We start from the raw sequence: 22,130 nt of genomic DNA on the forward strand, positions 1-22,130 counted from the left end.
CTCTTTATTCCTCCTTTCTTCAGTTATTCAAAGAAAAGAGGAGGTTTTTTGCGAAAGTTTGATCGAATCCTATTCACTCAACCAGTCAACCTGCGCAGGCGATCGATTAATGCGCGGTTGTATAGTTCCGTGCAAATCATTCCATTCTGTTAACACTTCTTGTCAGTTTTCCTATTTTGGACTAAAATCAAGTACACAGATATGCTGTTATTCTGCTGTGGCGGCAAAGGCAGATATTGTGTGTTCTGTATATGTTTTGGTATCGGTTAGGATAATGTTCTTTCGTCAAATGGGACTAGCAGACGAACTTTTGCACCCGTGTTCCAACGTTAAAAACTGTATGAAGTTAAGTTTTCTGGGGAAAATAGTGTATGAAACCGCTTTATGTTGTTTAAATTGATGAGATGTGTGCATTTGGTTGCGTGTGATCTGTTTATTAAATGAAATATTGTTGAAAACTGACCGTCGGATTGCAGTCTGTTGTCGAAGAAACTGAGTGAAAAGAAGGGGAACTACTCTTGTCGCTAGACAAAGTATGAGTTACTTGCCTTGGGAAATTGCTTGTGATAAACGTCTGATCTAGATTCAGAAAACAACCGAACTCATGGATTTTATATGGAGATTCATGTGTTCAGGCCTGTAGTTGTTAATTTAAATGCGGTATGTTTGTATTGTTTGCTCCAGAGATGTATACTTCGTACATTAGAGCGTTCGGAACTTTTCAGTCGCAAAAAGTAGTACCGAAACAGAACAGCTTCTCAACCCATTGCACTATCGAGGATTCAGGCTGTTGCTGGGTCGTTATTTGTTTGGTTGCTGGGTCATTATCGAAAAATAACTACCCCTACAAGTTTACAGAGGTAAAGAAGCAGAGGGGGGAATAAAGGATTCGCTCCATGTGTTTGTTTGTTTGTTTGTGTTCGCATATAGATCTCAAGAATGAACGGACCGATCGTCACCAAACTTGGTGAACAGGTTCTATACATTCCTGAGACGTTCCTTACAAACATTGGGACCAGTCAAACACACGGTTAGGGAGTTATTGGTGGATTAAGATTAGGATTCGCTCCATGTGTTTGTTTGTTTGTTTGTGTTCGCATATAGATCTCAAAAATGAACGGACCGATCGTCACCAAACTTGGTGAACAGGTTCTATACATTCCTGAAACGGTCCTTACAAAAATTGGGACCAGTCAAACACACGGTTAGGGAGTTATTGGTGGATTAAGATTCTACAAGGACTTATAGAGGGATATATTAATGGTCAAAGGGAAATAACCTTCTCAGTTGGTGGCAGTGAGAATGGTTATTTCCCTTTGACCAACGGGGGTGTTTTTCCTACCTCGGAGGAATTTCTTGTTTTTAATAATTTTTGTCAATCAAGATATGGGGGTGGGGTTGGTGCGGGAATAATTGTGAAGTAGACAATAAGTCAACAACCTATTTTGTTTACAAGTATTGTATCTGTATACAGTGAACTTAGCTGTATTCAAATTTAGTTATGATCTGTCGAGCGAATTTTTTTTAATAACGTTTTTACTACTAAATGAGTGATAGTTTTATGTGTACGCCCTCGAGAAACCTCGATCATTTTCTGAAAATGCACGTTGATAAGTGCCATATTATGATAAAGTGATACTCTTCATTCATTTATCTACACAAAGTAATGTTTCATGTATCATTTGTAGAGCTAAATATGTCAGTTAGGATCACGTTAAGAATCGCAGTGTTTTTCGCAAAATCGTTGTTCTCTTTGCCTGCGCGCGTATAGTATGTTGGTTATGTTTGGTCATAGTATGTTTGCTTATGTTTGGTCGTTATCTTTGCCTGTGCGTGTATTGTATGTTTGGTCGTTTTCTTTGCCTGTGCATGTATAGTTTGTTGGTTATGTTTGGTCGGTTTCTTTGCCTGTGCGTGTATAGTATGCTTGGTCGATGTATGTATTGTAAAGCGCTAAGAGTAGACATTTTTCTAGAATAGCGCTATAAAAGTTTGCATTATTATTAAATCGTACTTGACAACCCCCAGTAAAAAAATATCAAAAAAAGGTTAATAAGGCAAACACATTTTTTCTTTGCACAGATGTGTCCATATAGCTTAGAGGAACCTGTGCACAAAATGTGTAATGTATATCTGTCGATCGATTTGAACACACAAGTAACCCCTCAAGGACAGGCTTTACAGATGGGGCGCCTCTTCTTGGGTCCTGCTGATGGACGCATCAGAGTCTGGAGGCGTAGTAGAGAGTGCTCTGCAGATGGCGCTGTTTGGAACGAAATCGTTTGTTGGGGGCTCTCTGATGGTAGGGGGAGAGATCACCTTACGTCGTTGGACATCTCACAACCGATTAGTGGGAGATTAAGTGGTGATCGCTGCCGGGATAAGATTTTGCAGTTTTTCGTTTTAAGAATTGTGAATTTGAAATCAGAGGGTTGTCTAGAGTAACACGCTCTAGCGTTGTTTTCCTTGTCATGTTTGACGTGACATTTTCTAGAGACAGTCCTCAGTTCTTCAATAAAACAATACAGAAAATAATTAAATCATTTAACCATGTCATTTTTGTATGGCATGCGTTTGAAAAAGTGGTCCTTATATTTTGTTTAAGGGTATATATATAAAATCTTATCCTTATTCTTATATTACGTGCCCGAGGGAGACGTAAAATGACACAATCATGATGTCGGAAGTAACAATACTGATATACTATGGAATACCTTGAACCAAAACCAGACTCACAGCAAACCAAGTAAAGAATAAGACACAAGAAAAGCAAATGCTTTATACGACGCCCCTTCGTCCTATTCCATTACAGTGCCCCCCCCCCCCCCAAATGCTTTATACGACGCCCCTTCGTCCTATTCCATTACAGTGCCCCCCCCCAAATGCTTTATACGACGCCCCTTCGTCCTATTCCATTACAGTGCCCCCCCCCCCCCCAAATGCTTTATACGACGCCCCTTCGTCCTATTCCATTACAGTGCCCCCCCCCCCCCCCCCCCCATTGTTAAACTTCCTCCCTTTGGAGGCGCTGGATTCTGTACCTGTTTGTACTCTGTACATTTACCCCTTTTTTAAGACTCCCTCCTTTGTCAGATTGTTCAAGTCTGAAAAGGTGGGTTCCACTGCATATGATTCAAAATGATTTGCTGTTCTAGCCTCATAAAATAATGTGCAATATATCCTACTATAATTGCCCAAAACTTGATCCTAATGTGACCTGACATATCATTTCATTTAGTTATCTAATCCTAAGAAAATATCAGGAAAAACTTGCCTCACCCCTTCCCACCACCATCACTAACCTCATACTCAATACCCTTTACATTTTGAGAGAGAGAAACAGAGAATAATTACAACACAAAATAAACCATTTTAACTTTTTGACCCAGCTGAGTCCAAATTGGCGACTTGCCCTATCGGCCAGCGCCGCGAAGTCGCGTGATAAATCTGCAATACCTTGCGTGGTCTTGCGAGATCTGCCTCAAACTGCGGGCATGTTTTGATAGCTCTGTGAGAGGAATTGCGTTTCAGTGCAGACACTTCGCCTTGAAAAAGGTGAATTTGCACTGTGCAGCAGTGGACTGCAGCAATGTTAGCCGCAAGAATAATCCTAAAGTTCGTCCAAAGTACCCAAGCAAGGCCCGTACACAGTCAAAGGAAAGGCGATCGAGTTTTTTTTTTTTTTAACACAAGCCAGAGAACACCAGCGCTTGTGAAGCGATGGCTGAATTCTCTTCGACGTCAAAATGACGTGCCATCCCGGTACTCCGTTGTCTGTTCAATAACTTTACCAGCTTCGTTTTTTGTGTGTATCCTGAATATTGTATTTTTCTTTCTTTGAGGTATTTTTGCAACTTCGGTACTTGCAATCGCATGAAAATTCTGCTATTCGGTAGCCGTTGTTTATAACCTGGGGAACGGGGGAACGGGGGAAAAGGGGTAAAAATAATGGTTACAGAAATGATATCAAATGGAAATGGTAAAGTGAATGTAGATCTAACAAATCTGGCATGTTATACTTATGCACGCTTCTGCATAATGGAGAATTTTCAAGTTGAAAAACGGTATATTTTGATGTGCCCTCAATGGCCAGCCATAGTTGGGTGACTGTTTTACCATGGGAGACAACTACAACTTCGTTTTGCGCGAGCGTTTGAAGCAGAACTCTGCACATCAACAAATCTTTGGTAAGTAAAGTATTTCGTCTTTTTTGTGCAAATTATAGTTTGAATTAAGAAGTTGCCACTCAAAACTTGCATAATCAATCAATATTTCCGAGGTATTTCTTTGTTATAGGAGAAATAAACGATTGGAAGCGATCGATTGATACTGCAGCAGACGATGCTTTGGCAGTCTGTAACACGCAGCAGTGTTCGCTCGAATATATGTTTTAGATTTCTTTTTTTGGTCTTTTTCTTAATGAAGATGATCTAGTTGACTACTTTTTTGGAATGCGCAAGAGGATGATAATCAGCAGTAGCTAAATATCTGTATTTTACTGTAAATAGGACCGAATTGTTTCAGGCGACCTTCACCTTCACGCCGGCGCTAATGTTTTTAGGTCACAAGTATGGCTCGCGAAACAGATCTAAAGCTGCTGAAACAGTGTTGTGTATAAAATAGATTCACCGAAAAAAATACATTATTTAACTTCTTATGATCAAACCATGAGGTAATTTAGTTACATGTATACTCTAACATTGCTGAGAACTGGGCGTGTGAGTCTGTGTGCGTACGTGTGTGTGTGTGTGTGTGTGTGTGTGTGTGTGTGTGTGTGTGTGTGTGTGTGTGTGTGTGTGTGTGTGTGATTCCCGCCAGATTAAACGTGATATAACACAAAATGACAAATGCTCCGTTTAATATACTCCGCAGGTTTTATTCCAATTACCAAACCATGGCGCTGTGTGTTTCGTGTGGTGATCCGCTTAACCTGGGAGGGAAGACTGTTGAGCCAACAGACAGAGGAAGAGATACCACAAGGCTAGTCTGGAACGGGGTGATGCCGTTTGTCTCAGTGCACGAGGATTGTCGCCGCAATGACATGTAACATTCAGAGCGTTTTGTAGAAGAAAGAAGAAAAAGAACTTTTTATCAAATGTAGCACAGAATTTGCGCTCACAGAAAGAATGTTTTGACTTTGCCTAATGTTGCCTTTTTTCGCGGCAAGGAAGCAAAGCTTGATTCGCGCTCTGGTCCCAAAGTGTATCCAGTTAGGACTCTTGACTTTGAACGCACAATTTTTCAAGTTTGTTCTCAGCGCGGTGATGAATAGGCAGACACAGTACGAAGCAGACTGGAGTTTGTATCAGATTTGCCAGCTGCTGACGCAATCTACCATCAAAACTGTAGTCTTTGCTTTCGGAGCAAGAAAAGACCACCACAGTTTACTCAGTCGCATCAAGGCAACAAACAGGTGAAACGTGGTCGACCAAAACACGAGAGGAAAGCTGAAGCGTTTGAGAAAGTTGCTACCTATCTTGTTCAAAATGACAACGAACAGATCACAGTGAACGACCTGATTATCAAAATGAAGGAGTTTACAGATGATGCTTATAGCCATCCGACGATGAAGCTAGAACTACAACATTATTTTGGTGAGCAGCTCATCCTCACGGAAGTGAACGGCAAGTCAAATGTCGTAACATTTAGGAAGACAGCCTCTTCAATTCTGCATAACTGTTATGCAAAAACGGTCAAAGATGAGGATGCACAGAAGGACCTGATTCTCAAAACCGCTGCAGACCTGCTAAAGAGTGACATAAGAGCAGTGCCGACAACCCGTGCAATGTACCCCAGTGATGATGACATTTCATCGCGTGGCACCAACTTAGAGTTTGTTCCAAAGTCCTTACAGCTTCTTATTGAAAACATCTTCAGTGGAAAGGAAACCAGCGTGAAAGTCTCATCGATTAGACAGGCAATAATGCAGGCATCTCGCCCACGATTTTTGCTGTGTCCCCTACAAATAGGACTAGCTGTGCAAATGCATCACTGTTTTGATTCAAAGTTTCTCATTGACACATTGTATTCTCTGGGATTCTGTTCATCGTACAAGGAGGTTCTGACCTATGAAATGAATGCTGTCGTTTCAGAAAACAACGTTGCGTTTCAAGTTGATGGCCACTTTACCCAGTAAGTCGCAGACAACCTCGACCACAACACAGCAACACTTGACGGGTGCAACACGTTTCATGGGATGGGAATGATCGCTACTGTCACCCCGACCACCGGGAAAACAGACAGGATCAGAAGAAGAACTGACGTCAAGCCAGAAGAATAGTGAAAAGGGCGAAAGTTGGCATCCAGTACTACAACAGACAAGCGTGTGATGGCCTGCTGAAGCTGAAATTTGAACATCTTGAAAACGTGTTTGTAGAAGATGTAACATCAAAGGTGGATCTGCTGTGGAAAGCTTGCTGGCTGTTGCAACCCAACAGACCATCTTGGTCTGGTTTCATGCAACCCATCCACAAGGGAAGCTATCCAGGACTTTCATCTATAACATTTATGCCGATGATCGACTTGAATCCAAGCGACACCACGTATTTTCTACCCTGCATTTTCATCTGTGCTCAGGCAAAGCGCAGCAACACGACACCTGTGTTGACATTTGACCAACCCTTATTTGGTGGAAAGCTCTTGGCATCATCTCCAGTGAGCCAGATGGCAGCGACCTTAAACACATTGTCCTTCGCCTTGGACCATTCCACCTGGAAATGAGTTTCCTGGCGTGTATTGGCCACCTGATGGAACAAACGGGTCTTCATGAAAAAAAAGCTGTCCACTGTGTACGCACCAAACGCAGCGAGCAACATGCTTCAAGGGAAAGCTGTGCTGCGTGCCGTTCGAGGACACATACTAGTTGACGCAGCTTTAAGCATGCTGTTGCTGTCTGACACATTCCATGTGCCACTGCCCGAAAGTGACACAGAAAAGAATAGAGATGAAAACACACAAGATGAGCAGACAGGAACACTTTCGACCCCTTACGAGTCTGAACTCAATGCCCAAGTTGACGCACTGAGCATCAATAAGGACACTGATGTGCAGCTTCACGGTGATCTACAGATAGAACTAGTTTCTCAGCTCCCCTCTGTTCTTTTTTTGTCTTTTTCTCAATGAAGATGATCTTGTTGACTACTTTTCTTGGAATGTGCAAGAGGATAATAATCAGCAGTAGCTAAACATATGTATTTTACTGTAAATAGGACCGAATTGTTTTAGACAAACACGCTGGTAAATCTTCAAAGTTCTGAAACATCAAACAGCTGATTGCAATCTTGGCAACGTGTGCCACTTGCTCCTGTTTCTCCACGCCTTTACCGGCAGCGACACAACCTCTGGGCCCTATGGTGTCGGAAAAGCAACCTCGATGAAGAAACTCAAACAAAAACTGAAGTTGCAAACACTTGCGACCTTGGAGGATATCCTATCAGCAGGCGAAAAGGCGTTAGTACTGCTCTATAACAGTAGATCCAGAGAGGGTCTCGATGAACTTCGCTACAGACTCTTCTGTTCAAAGGTAGCAGTTGGAACGACGTTTGTGCAAGTTCACACTCTGCCGCCCACCTAAGCAGCTGCCCGATTCCACAGCATGCCAGTGTACCTGCAGGTACAAAAATGGATGGGACTCAAAGTGGCCATGGATCCCACGGACTACGGATGGAAACTTGAGCGTGGCATCCTTGTTCCAGTGACAACACGGATCTGCCGGCAGCACCAGCCGACGTGTTAAAGGTGATTCGCTGCACATGCAAAAGTGGTTGTGACACAAAACGGCGTAGCTGCAGGAAACACGGACTAGAGTCCACACCTGGATGTGGGGAATGTCGCGGTGTTGGCTGCTGCAACTAGCCTCTTCCGTCTTTTGAAATGTGAAACATCGTAACCATCAAGTTTTCCTCAAAAGGTAGGCCTATTGATAATTGTGTTATGCACTCTTTTGTTCACCTGAAGATGACTTTGAATGAACGCCAGTCTTGTTTTTCCAGTAAGTATATTCTGCTGAAGAAGACTAACGGATAGGAAGAGGTATAGTCGTATTAAAGAATGCGTATTTCTGTTATCATCAGTACGCGAACAACGCATTGTTCATTTCATTTTCATTATTTTATTATCCCATTGCTTGGAAATTGGGAAAGCTTGCAGCAACTGTGACAAGAGTGGTGCTTCCCAGATGTGCGCATGTTAAGGTGTAATCATCTAACTGCACTATTGGCAGAATGACCAAGGTCTTTTACGTGTTACTGTGGTGACACGGGGGTGGGACATGGATACCGTTTCTTAGTCTGCTCATACCCTTGACCCTTGTCCGTCCACCGGCCTAACGAATTGTGCATTATAGATGACGGTAGACTAAAAACCTTAAAATGAAGGGCTGTAGCGTGGACTTTTGCAACGTCATTGAGGAAAACAAGGGTTTTTATATGTGACGTAATCAAACCGTCATAAAAAAAGTTATGCAGAGGCTGCCAACGGTATAACTCTTGGGGAATGTTGAGACAGGCTATCTTAATGTGTTGCAACAAAAAAACTTTCTGTAACCATTTTCTTTGGGTCTAAGCATAATTCTGGACAGGCTCCCCACGCTATTAGATCAGTGACTGTAGCGTATGGAAGGAACGATAACTCTTGAGAGCAAAAAATTTGCCCGCAGGAAAGTGAACCTTCCTTATCTTTCGCACCGGAGAGCTATCCAAGCGGGGTATTGTTCTTTGGCTGACCAAGACAACAAAAATGTGTTTAATACTTGAGTGACCTCATTTCTGACACAATGACGTCAAAGCATGTCATCACCACAAGTCTAGCCAAGACCTAATTACCCCAGACGCTAAGCTTTGAGCTCAAATCAAACGATAACATCATATTATTTTTGATGAAAAGGAGACTTATCCCATGACCTGCCTCTTTGTCTCTGTTAGCTGAGGAGGTGATTATTCTGGATAATCTATCACAACCATATGGATAATCCATCACAACCGAGTCTCAAACTTACCGGTCATTGGTCATTGTCTTTGATCTGAGAGTACAATTGAATAATTTACAGAGGTCATCTGCATATTTATCGTCAACTCGGGAACTATTTTTTTCAGCAAAACGATTGAGATATTCTGCGGTATAAAAGTCGAACTCACGTTTAGCTATAAACGCTCTACATACATTTTATCATTGAAGAAATAAAGAAAACAACAAAGAATAGGCCTACACATAATCTGCTGAGGTGAAAAGAGCTGAGTGACGATTATGAGTTGGCCGAAGCGGTGTGAGAGAGAGAGAGAGAGAGAGAGAGAGAGAGACAGAGAGAGACAGAGAGAGAGAGAGAGAGAGAGAGAGAGAGAGAGAGAGAGAGAGAGAGAGAGAGAGAGAGAGAGACAGTGATTCAAGGCGCACAACTATTACTGAACTCCAAAAGAAACGCAAGTTGAAATTTCAAGAAATTTAATCTCATTCTTTGGCATTTCATTTTGACGAGATCGAATCGAACGAATTTCGGAAATTGGTACAAAGCATCTTGGGGCAATGGTCTTTGATTGTCACTAACAAAAAAACGTTACCGAAAGAAAGTTCTCACCGCCAGGCTCAGTAACGCGGTGTCCCCCATTGGCGTTGACAAGGGCCTGACATCTGGCTCTCATGGAGCGCACCAGGCGGTTGACAGTGGCCATGTTGATGGTGGTCCAGATTTGCCTGATGGCCTGCTCCAACTGGGGTGCGGTTGTTGGCCTCGGCTGGAAGGCATTCAGCTCCCTTTGCAAAATGTCCCATAAGTGTTCAATGGGATTCATATCTGGGCTCAGGGAGGGCCAGGGCATCACCCTGGTGTTGGTCTGCTGCAGGAAGGCCGTGGTGGCCCTCGCGGTGTGGGGGCGAGCGTTGTCCTGCTGAAAGGTAAGGTTGCCGTGGAGTTGGAAGTACGGCACGACTGTGGGTCCAAGGACCTGGTTGATGTACCGCTGTGCATTCACGCCGTTTCCGCGCCCAGGGCCGATGCCTTGGAAGACCACGGGGCCCACAAGATGGTTGAGGCCTATCCCACCCCAGATCATGACGCTGGGGCCTCCCCAGGCGTTGTGTTGCAGGATGTTGTTGGCGGCGTACCTTTGGTTGCGTCTTCGCAACACCCTGATGCGGCCGTCCGCGTGGCTGATGCAGTAGCGGCTTTCGTCCGTAAAAAGGATGTCCCGCCACTGCCGCTGGTTCCAGTTGAGGTGTTCATGTCCCCACTGCAGTCGCTGCTGCCTGTGCTGTGCAGTAAGCAATGTGCGGCGAGCAGGGCGCCTGCAGTCCAGGTGGTTGGCTGACAGCCGGCGTCGTGTCGTGGTGCCCGAGATGGGAGCGCCATGGGTTCCAACGGTGTTCCTGGAGGTTTCTGTAGCCGGGAGGAACGGTTGGCGCAGGTGCTGACGGTAGATGACCCGGTCCTGGCGAGCAGTAGTCACACGAGGTTGTCCGCTTCTAGCGCCATCCCGGGTGCTGCCGCTGGCTTGGAATCGGGTCCACGCCCATGACATGTGCAATGGCAGCTGGGCGATTTCCAGCTTGCAATTGCCCGATTGCTCTCTCCCTGTCAATGGCGCTCAGTCTTGGCATGCTTCTACTGTACAAATGGCTGATTTCAGACAGTGGACGGAGACAGGTTTTTGTTCCTTGTGTGAGCTGAGTACTGTTAACGAAAAAAAATCCGGTCTGGCAGGTTTTGTGTGGGCTGCGCGAGCGAAAAACAGTATCAGAGAGCGCACCCTGGGCGCTGCACACGTGATTTTCACAGGCTACGTGCAGGACACTATGCTAACTCATGCTCGTGCAGAATTTTCCCCTGAAACCCATCTTTAGTGCATGAATTTTAACAAAACCCTAAATAACTCTTAACTTCCGTTTCTTTTGGAGTTCAGTATATATCAATCAATCAATCAATCAATATGAAGCTTATATAGCGCGTATTCCGTGGGTACAGTTATAAGCGCTTGTCGAAGAGTTGTCAACACAGGACTAACAAAGAAACTAACATCTACAGACGGACACGCACCCTATCACACACTAGCAAACCCTGATAAACATACAACAAACAACTGTTTAACAACAATGCACACATCAATAGCTAGGTCCAAACAAAATAATTTTAAACACAAAGAAAAGACCTCTCACAGAGCACAGCACAAGAATGTCTTTTGGGGCACAACACATCACGTCGAACATGAAAGTCGCAGCCAGCTACGGGAAGAACTGAGTCTTCAACCTACTCTTGAACGCGTCAAGAGAGGGGCTCTGGCAAAGCTCAAGCGGCAGGGAGTTCCAGACGGAGGGGCCCGCGGAGGGAAATGCACGCTGACCAGCAGATGCGAGTTTCGAGCGAGGGATGTGAAGGCGGAGTGGGTCAGCAGCAGAACGAAGGGGACGGTCGGAGGACTGCGTGTACAGGTCCAGGGAGGATTGAAGGTACTCGGGAGCAGAGTCGTTGAGACACTTGTAGACCAGAGTGGACAGTTTGTAGGAGATTCGGGTGTTGACAGGGAGCCAGTGCAAGGAGCGAAGTAGGGGGGTGATGTGGTCTCGCTTCGTCTTCCTCAACGTCAGCCTGGCAGCAGCGTTCTAGACTCGTTGTAGGCCATGAATGGATGAGGCGGGGAGGCCAGCCAGAAGGGAGTTGCAGTAGTCCAGACGACTGAAGATGAGGGAGACAACCAGCTTGACACAGGCGTCGTGGGTGAGGTAGCGACGGATGGAGGCGATGCGTCCAAGGTGGAAAAAGCAGGTCTTGATGATGAAGGAGATGTGTGTCTGCATGGAGAGAGTGGAGTCGAGAAAGACGCCAAGGCTCTTGACAGCAGGGGAGAATGGAACAGTCGCGTCATCCAGCTGGAGGTCGGTCACAGTGAGGGAAGCAATCTTCTGTCGTGTTCCAACGAGAAGGGCCTCCGTCTTCTCACTGTTCAGTTTCAACTTGTTCTCAGTCATTCAGTTCTTGATGTCAGTGAAACAACTGGAGATGGATCCCAGGAGATGGTCAACGTCCTCCGGCTTGGCGCTGTTCTGGAGCTGCGTGTCATCGGCAAAAGAGTTGTAATTCAAGCCGTGGCGTTCGATGACCAGGGAGAGGGGTTGGGTGTACAGGGTGAAAAGGACAGGGCCGAGGACAGACCCTTGTGGGACGCCGAAGCGGACAGGGACAGGCTGAGAAGAGAACGAATCAGTGGTGACAGTCTGAGAGCGGTTCTGGAGGTAGTTCTCTAGTACTCTTCATCAATAGGCAACTGCTTAGATCAACCCCGACAACAAAATCCTGATTCAAAATCCTGAGCGACGAAATAAGAATTATACGAAAACAGTATGCTATCGCTTTTAGAGCTAAATCTGGTTCAACAGAACAAGGCTGTCCTGTCCCTGTCGTCTGGTGTAGATCTATCGTCTGCTAGTTAAAATCTTCGACTTTCCGACAACAGTGACAAAGTTAGAGATACGGTTAAAATAAAAGGTGGCGAAGAAGGTCGGATCTTGCGTGTGTTATTTTTCAAGTTTAAAGTTAACAACGGTGTCTAGGTTCAGGTCATGCATGCTAACAGATTTACAAGTTTTGACCAACATTGAAAAAAACCAGCAGAACAAAACTATACTGCAGCAGCAATAACTGCGGGCCTAAGACTGAACGACAGACATGAAAGTAAGGCTCACCAAAATTTATGACGATTGAAGAAGTAAGTAATCCAAATTTGAACCCTGAAGCACAACAGCTCGAATAAGCACAAATTCAGCAATCATCATCATCGCTTGTAAAATCAAACACGCAGTCTTTTTGGCGAATGCCTCTGACTACCGACTTGTCACTTGAGGGTCACCGACTGAAACCGGTCGATACATGCACAGTATCAAATTTCATTTCAACACGCTAGAAATAACTGTTATTTGTTTTCTTAAGCAGTATAGATGACTGAATACAAAAGCAAACGTTTTATGGCGCGCTTACCAAAAAGACAAAAGGGGACTCGTTAACTTTTCGCACATGAATATCATGACACAATTTGTGGTCGCAGAAGGTTTGATGACCACAAAACAGGCATTCGCATAGTTTGTGTCAAAAAGTTGATTTTTTTAATGAAAACGTCGGAGTAATGGGATAAAAAGCTTACACACCTCGTCCTGAATATCGTGCATATTTCCCTCGGGTCGATTTACAGGTATTACCTCGCCGAGGCTCGGTAATACCTGAAAATCGACCCGAGGGAAAATATGCACGATATTCAGAACTCGGAGTGTGTAACCTATATTTATTTCCTTGTTAGCTCAGTGGATATTTTGTGTAGTGATTGATCTTCTCCGGCAAACATTTTCATGATGTGACCTTTAAGTTTGACCCAAACCAACCCCATTTCTATCATGTCTGAAGATCATCAATACCTACAAGTGTGTGAAATTTGAAGGCTCTAGCTTCAAAAACATGAGAGAAATCCTCAATGTTAGGTTTTTAGGCACCGAACATGACCCCGATTTTAACGTAAAGGTTTTGTCTAGGGACGGCTGTCTGACTTAACACTGCTCATTTCTAAGACTCTTCTGATTACTCAGGGGAGTCCAACAAAAAAGGCTCACTTCAGCCCCGGCGTCTTTCTCCAGCCTGGCACTAGGGACCTTGTTGCGGATCCCCGTGGTCAGCGCGGGGATATTGCAGCCCTTTGCCTTGACCAGCACCAGGTGGTAGCCCGCCCCGTACCGCTTCTTGAGGAAGAGCGAGGTGCCGCAACACTTGACCACTCCCTCCGCCATGATGGCGATCCGGTCCCCCAGCACGTCGGCCTCGTCCATGTAGTGAGTGGTCAGCAGCATGGTCCGGCCTGTCCGCTGGTGCTGCAGGATGTGCCACAGGTTTCTTCTGGCCTGAGGGTCCATGCCGGACGACGGCTCGTCCAGAACCACCACCTAGTTATATTAACAAACGAAACTAACCTAAATAGAAGACATTTGCAAGACATTGGTGATTATAAACTCTTCTTTTCATTCTCGTCCAGAATCATCTCCTAATAAGACCCAACAAAATAATGTCCGTTTCCGGTGACAAGGCCCAACAAAATCTTCTTTTTTTATATTTCAGTTTATTAAGGACAAATTCTTTTGATTTCCACAGGCATATGTGGCTTTGTGGTGGCCGGGAATGGCGCGAACTGTGGCCCCTGGGTGTGCGAGAAGAGTAACTCCATATAACCTCCAAATAAAAACTTCCTCCTTTTTAAGACCTGATTTTCCCAGATTGTTGGAGGTCTTAAAAGGGGGGTTCCACTGTATAATAAAACCAAAGAAAGATGGGGAAAGAAACAAGAGGATGCCCACCTTGGACCCGTACACAAGGGCGATGGCCACGGACAGCTTCCTCCTCTGACCCCCGGACAGCGCGCTGGCCAGGTCCGAGCGCTTGACGGCCAGCCCCACCTGAAACAGTGCTTCTTCTTCTCTTACACTGCGATCAGGAGTGAGGACCTATGTACGTAGGGTGTTCTGGAAGTCCTTAGACTCCAAGCTCCTGGCAATGCCTCGTGATATTTACAACGACGTATGCATACTGCAATCTTTCATCGGCGATGACACATATTTTCATGTATCTCAAAGGTTCCTCAGTAAAGAAACCAGCTCTTAAAGAACACTACCTGTCCATGTTTACTTGCCTGTCATGGAGTTCAAAAATATGGAGTTATCAACGATGATGAATAAACATCTCTGAAAGGATTGTAAAGTTTCTCACACCTACTGCATTTAGTGGGAATTTTGGTTGAAGAACGCTCCTTCCAAAACGAGTACCTACAACAGGTACAAGGAATTTAAATCGGGTAGACACGTCTTCAAAGATGACACCCGCCCAGACCGACAGTTGAATGCTGTTACTGCAACAAACGTTGCTGCAGTGGAAAAGTTGAAGAGAGATGATGCACGAATCACACACACGGAGATAAAGGACACATAGATAATTGAATCGCTACCCATCGATGTAAGCTGACGCAAGCCTTCACGGCTACACAAGCGTTGCGGACAGTGGGTGCCCGTGCTCTTCCTGGTGTACAGACAGGGGTATGTCTCCAAATGTGCATACACATATTCTCCAGTTGTCACTACAGAGAGTGTAAGGATTTTGTGAAGGTTGTCACAGGCGATGGGAACTTGGGTGTATCAATCTGACCCCAGGCATTACATCGATCAGCCGTTTTGATGATCCTAAACGGCTCCACCCCTTTCAACTATTGGTGATCTCGGAACACTGACAAGAAGAAGGTGGTCCCATTTTTTTCTGAAAATAAGGACAAATCGACACAATTCTAAAAGGGGAGCAGCGTACGGTTACCTTGGAGCGGTACTTGCATTATTGCCTGCCCGTGGTGTTTTTGAAGCAAGAGCCTTCAAATTTCACACACTTGTAGGTATTGATGATCTTCAGACATGATAGAAATGGGGTTGGTTTGGAAAAAAAGAGGATGAAAATAGAATTTGACAAAATAAACATCATGCAGTTATTCTAGGGTGTTCAAAGTACTTAAATATGCTGAAAACCCAAATCACATCATAGGACCATTTTGGATCAAACTTCCGTGCCACCTCTGCCCTTAAGGTGTTACGAGTGTGTTCGGGTTGCGGTTCTTGCTAATGTTTATACTCACTGAGTTACTTCCCTTGGATCTGGATCTGGATCTGGATAACCCGCCTGGGTTGGTGGTGTTACGAGTGTGTTCAAGTTGCGGTTCTTGCTAATGTTTTCACTCACTGAGTTACTTGCCTTGATTGAGAGGGCGTATACGCACGGTCCAGTGTGCATTCGACAGGGGGTGCCCAATATGCACGGCTAGAACTAAGATACTTCTTGATTTCAGTAAATAGTTTCATTACATGTCAACTAGTTTGTTTTTAAATGATTTTTTAGAGATCGCCAAATGGTATTGTGTGAATAACATCATTCGGTCGATTGTACGCACGGCGCCGTGCTTCTAGTAGCTCTCAGTCCATTCCTTCTTTCCGGTATGGAAGCAGACGTGTTTCTGGCGAAAGAATCGGCGTTTTCAACTCGCCATATCTTCATATTCATTCGGACCGGAACAACGAAATATATCTTTCTTGTAAAAAATATCCCGAGCCTTGCGACTCTGGTAGTCATTTTGTTACGCGAAGCGGCCTTTGGTAGGTACGACAGTTTTAGTCACCCAAGTAAATATATCTACAACGCACGTGGACGAGTTTTTCAATGGCGTATTTGAAGTCTGTGAATGTTGTGATTACAAATCATTTCGGGGCACCCCTCAGTCTATACGTACAGACAAACAAATTGCATGGAACGAAAGTTGAGAGGCTGGACTGTAAGTTGTTGTTTTGACTTCTACACATCTCGCAGGTCTTTTATGCAAAACAGACTCAAAATTGCATTTTTCACGCAAGTGTAGATGACGAGACTATCGAAGGAATGGAATACACTTGCCTACAGATATAATAGACAGATACTGTCTATTTATATCTATTACTTACCTTAGCCCATATGTTAGAAGAAAGAACATACTTTGCTCTTTTGAATGATGTATGATTTGGCACTGTACACGGGATTTTAGACCTGCCCCCGAAGTGATTTTTCCATAAACCCGTCAAAAAGCTCACTCTGTTTTGGCCGTAAAAAGCGCCCAAATGCAGTAAATTTCTAACCTGTTTCGTGTGTGAAGGAGTACATCTCAGCGATGCCATTGCCTTGCAACCTCAAAGAAATATATTTTAATAACCCGCTAAATGAACGTTTTTTAGTGTGAAATAAAAGCCGGAGATTTGCTTCGTTTCTTTGCTGCGACACAAAACCAAAACCAACTATAGATCTGCGGTGACATTATGAGTTCGTTTTCGACATTGCAGTGAAGTTGCGTGGATCTTCGACGATTCCCGTTCGGTTTAATGTGGATGGAGCTTTGATTGAATGTAACTGCTTTGAAAAGTTATAACATGAGTCCTTGGGATCGATGTTTTTCGGTAAACTTCTTCGTATCCTTGACTTTACTTTTGACTTGAACAGATCCAGATCGGCTGGGGCTGTTGATCGCCTACACAGATCTATATGAAGTTGACTCGACACGGCGAACCGCCGAATCCGTGCCCTCTCGTCGGTCCTACCCCCAAATCCCTTACCAGCCTCAGACCCCACCTCACCATTCTAACCTCACTGGCGCACTATGTGTGATTATCCCTTCCTCATGTGTGTGTGTGTGTGTTGTTTGTTGTGTGAGTGCGTGCAGGCGGGCGGGCGTGTGTGTGCCCGTGTGTCTTTGTGTCTGTGCATGTCGTCTTGAGTGCGAGAAAGCGAAGTTTTGAGAAATAGTGACAGATAAATCACGGACCTACATTCTAATGGATGGCTGGCTTTGGATCTTGGTCACTTTAGCGGGAATATCGGTCAACTTCGAAACCTGAGGACCAGCCACTTCGGGTTCCCATTTCAGAGTAATGAGATTGCTGGGGCCGTAGAATTTTTCATCCAGTTTTGTCCTTTTTTCCCAAAATTGATATTAGTCGGAAGAAACAAGCACACGTGTGGTGGGGGTATTTCCCGGCGAGTTTTCAGTGTTGTTGTTGTTGTTGTTGCGAAGCGAAGCGGCTTCCCAGTGCGGAAGGCAGGCAGTTTGTGCATCAAACAGTGTTGGATGAGTGAGTGATGAGGGTGAATGAGTTAGTTAAACTGTGACTGAATAGCTATTGATTGATTGATATTAAAGTGAACATTACGGGGGGGGGGGGGGGGGTAGAAATGCACCATTGTGCACTCCGCGCCTTGATGTAGGGAACACTACTGCAGTCTCAAACAGCTTCAAAGTGGGTTAGACATGCTCTTGATAAAGACTGAGGCAAAATGTGCCAAATCACACATTGTCTTGTAAGAAGGAAAAATCTTCATTGGTATTGGATCGGGGGGGGGGGGGGGTGGGTGGGTGGGCAGGGGTTGGCAGGGGGTATCGGTGCACTAAAGGCACCAAGTATTTGGGTGTTTGTGTTTGTATTGCGATTCAGAGAAAACTACTATACAGATTTTTATGAAACTCTGCACACTTCTCCCTACCACCTGACCTACTGGGCTCCCAAATGAATGTTTTCATCAATTTTTGTCAGTCAAGATATGGGGATGGGGGTGGTGCGGGGATAATTGTGGAGTATGCAATAAGGAAACACGTTATGGTTTTCTTAGGTATTGCAACGGTATATAGTGAAGTTAGCTGTGTTCAAATTTGTTTATGATCTGTGGAGCCAATTTTGTGTTACAGCGTTTTTGAGTGATAATTGTTGTGTACGCTCTCGCCAATCCTGGATAATTTTCGGCATGCACATTGATAATTACCGTATTATAATAAAGTAATACACCTCCATTCTTTTAACTACACAAAGTAATGTTTTATTGATCTTTTCTAAAGATAAAAATGTCAGTTACGATGACGTTACGAATTACAGTGTTTTCTGTAAGGTCATATGTGTCCACCCGGTACCCCCCAAAACTGACAAAACTCTTATAAAAAAAATGAATAAGAAAACAACGTTTTTTGTCTGTCTGCAGTTGTGGACATATAGCTTAGAGAAGCATGTGATCAAAATGTGTAATGGATTTCACGTGCGATTTTTTTTTCTTGGGTTGAGGAGAGGGGGTGGGGTGGGTGGGGTGAGGGGGGGGTGGTGTATGCCCCTTGATCAGTCTCGGGCGCTCTGCGACCTCGATTTACACTCTTGAATTCTAAAAACACCCCCCTTACAAACTGATCTACCCTGGTTTATCTATATATATATATATACGACTTGTGTCTGTCTGTGTGTGTGTCTGTTCTTTGTGTTCGATGCGCGGCCAAAGTTCTCGATGGATCTGTTTCAAATTTGGTGGCCATATTCACGTTCCCCCGGGACACAATCTGGTCGATGAGATATTTCAATACGTGCTCTCAGCGCGCAGCACAAACCGATTTTTTTTCTTTTTCGGGATCAACTACCAGTAACTTTTCCTTATCTTCTCCATGTTTTCAGCGTTTACCTCCCTTCCTTCGTATGATGGACTACGGTATGAGGGGCATCTTCGGATATTCCCGTTCTGTTACTATTTTTAGAAGGTCACCGCAGTGTCCAGAACGCTTTCCTTTGACCCGTAAGTTGTCCTCACTGTAAAAGTGCAAAGGTCGAATCAATTTATAGCCACGCGAAAAATACACTGTCATCTATCTCTATATATTTATACACATAGATATATATATATACGGCTTCTCTGTGTGTGTGTGCGTGTGTGTGTTTGTGTGTGTCTGTAGAAAACACCTGTGGATTGTAGAGTTCTGTTTGTGATGTGGTATGGCTGCAGATAATTTTATGTGTACGCGCTCGAAAAACCTCTATCATTTTCTGAAAATGCACGTTGATAAGTACCGTTTTATGATAAAGTTATACTCTCCATTCATTTATATACACAAAATAATGTTTCATTTATTATTTGTAGAGCTAAATATGTCAGTTGGGATCATGTTAAGAATCGCAGTGTTTTTCGCAAAATCGTACTTGACAATCCCCGGTAAAAAAATTCTAAAAAAAAAATTAATACGTCGACCACCTTTTTTCTTTGCACAGATGTGTCCATATTACTTAGAGGAACCTGTGCACAAAATGTGTAATGTTTCTGACGAGCGAATTTTTTTTAAATACGTTTTTACTACTAAAGGAGTGATAATTTTATGTGTACGCCCTCGAGAAACCTCGATCATTTTCTGAAAATGCACGTTGATAAGTACCGTTTTATGATAAAGTTATACTCTCCATTCATTTATATACACAAACTAATGTTTCATTTATTATTTGTAGAGCTAAATATGTCAGTTGGGATCATGTTAAGAATCGCAGTGTTTTTCGCAAAATCGTACTTGACAACCCCCAGTAAAAAAATTCTAAAAAAAAGTTAATACGTCAACCTCTTTTTTTCTTTGCACAGATGTGTCCATATTGCTTAGAGGAACCTGTGCACAAAATGTGTAATGTTTCTTTCACGCGATTTGAACACACAAGTAACCCCTTAAGAATCGCAGTGTTTTTCGCAAAATCGTACTTGACAACCCCCGGTAAAAAAATTCTAAAAAAAAAATTAATACGTCGACCCCCTTTTTTCTTTGCACAGATGTGTCCATATTGCTTAGAGGAACCTGTGCACAAAATGTGTAATGTTTCTCACACGCGAATTTTTTTTAAATACGTTTTTACTACTAAAGGAGTGATAATTTTATGTGTACGCCCTCAATAAACCTCGATCATTTTCTGAAAATGCACGTTGATAAGTACCGTTTTATGATAAAGTTATACTCTCCATTCATTTATATACACAAACTAATGTCTCATTTATTATTTGTAGAGCTAAATATGTCAGTTGGGATCATGTTAAAAATCGCAGTGTTTTTCGCAAAATCGTACTTGACAACCCCCAGTAAAAAAATTCTAAAAAAAAAGTTAATACGTCGACCCCCTTTTTTCTTTGCACAGATGTGTCCATATTGCTTAGAGGAACCTGTGCACAAAATGTGTAATGTTTCTGACGAGCGATTTGAACACACAAGTAACCCCTTAAGCAAAACTGTAAGGCTTCATCCACCAAAATGTGTTTTTCTTTAAATTCATTATTACTGTTAGCAAGAACACTTCAAGAGCTTCAATTTGATATACAACATAATTATTATAATTACCTGAAGAAATGAACATAAATGTTAAGATTTTCGGGCCATACCCTAATTTCATTATTTTTAGCATGAAATACCGTAAACTGGTAAGAATTAAGCATCCAAGCTGAAATGCAATCCCACAGTCCGGGCTTTGTCGAAGAATGCTTGACCTAAATTTAAATCGATTTGATTAAACAATGAGGGCATGACAATGCTGCCGCCATTTTCCCTAAAAGCCGGATATGACGTCTTCAAAGAAAGAACAGACGGCCTAACTCTGCTCATTCCTAAAACTATTCTGATTACTCAAGGGAGTCACAAATTTGAAGGAAAAAAGTTAACAAAAAAGCTTTAAAAAAGATATATATATATATTGTGGCGGAGGAGCCATGTTTGAAAAAGTTAGCTTTACACAAAATATATGATTGAAGGTTCGGGACTGCCATGGCGTGCAGAGCTCCCTCTGTCATGCTATCGCTGGTCCCAGCCTATAAAACGAAGAGTAATTGGTATTGAAACCAAGGTAGAAGGAGATTGATAGACGACGCAGGGGAGGTAATCGAACTTTCGGTTTCTGTTTGGGTAGGCCATTTTGGATGGTCCCGATGCGGTCTACCAGTAAAGATTCATAAATATTGGGAAAATGTGTCAGTTAATATGATAAACGGTAGAAATGTGGATGAAAGTTGTTTGAAATACGTTTTCAAGCCATTGAAAGATAGTTGCCAATTTAGTCAGGCAACGTGAAAGTCACTCGTCGTTGTAGCAATAACGTTAACCGCTAGTCGTTCAGTGATCTTACTTGGAGAAACAGAATACGAAAAAGAGAGGAAAGGCAAGGTTGCTTTGATGAAGATAGTGTTGTAGGTTGCGGAAATATTGCACACAGTTATTAAAAGGGCGCTTGTTGGGATCAGCAAGTGTAAAGATAAAGGAAAAAGGGCGGACTATATTGTCCGCGTAATGTTTTGAAAGAAGTGCGGTTAATGTTCTTTTTCGGTCAGCCAATCTGCATCTGGTTCTGTGTGTTTGTTTACGTTGCCATGCAGATTGGTACAAAAGCCAGTGGAAAATGAAGTTCCTACATGCATTCGGGCAGGCTTCAGGACAGAGTAGAATGGGTTAGAATAAGGACATAGACTGAGGGCGCTAGGTTAGGGATTAGAATAGGGAGAGAAAAGGGGCATGGTAGACTAGATCAAGATTTGGAATAGGGACAAGAAGAAGAGACTTCGCATTTTTCTACGGGATAGAATAGGGAAAAACACAGAGTAAACGAACTTAGAGAGTCTTGCTTCATTTCGCAAAGTCAGGGCAGAATAAGAATAGAGCTAGCTTCAAAGGATAACCTCTCTAGCTGCTGGTTGTTTACATCAAACGCCAGTAGAGGTTCAAAAGTTAAATAGGTGGAAATTTCTTAGAAAGTCAGAAAATAAAATACCCGAACTGTGAGAGTGTCAG

The 22,130-nt window shown here is 43.5% G+C and overlaps 1 protein-coding gene across 2 annotated transcripts in view; it reads right to left on the reverse strand.

Moving 5' to 3' along the window:
• Positions 1-22,130, reverse strand: part of LOC138970456 (phospholipid-transporting ATPase ABCA3-like) — an 86,615-nt gene that overhangs the window by 47,587 nt on the left and 16,898 nt on the right. For both annotated transcript variants that reach the window (XM_070342909.1, XM_070342908.1), the window contains exons 4-5: positions 14,320-14,418; positions 13,585-13,911 (exon numbers count right to left, since the gene is read on the reverse strand). In XM_070342909.1, coding sequence (XP_070199010.1) covers positions 13,585-13,911; positions 14,320-14,418 — 426 coding nt within the window. The remainder of the gene's footprint in view (positions 1-13,584; positions 13,912-14,319; positions 14,419-22,130) is intronic.

This window comes from Littorina saxatilis, linkage group LG7 (assembly GCF_037325665.1).
Source record: "Littorina saxatilis isolate snail1 linkage group LG7, US_GU_Lsax_2.0, whole genome shotgun sequence".
Lineage (NCBI taxonomy): Eukaryota > Metazoa > Mollusca > Gastropoda > Littorinimorpha > Littorinidae > Littorina > Littorina saxatilis.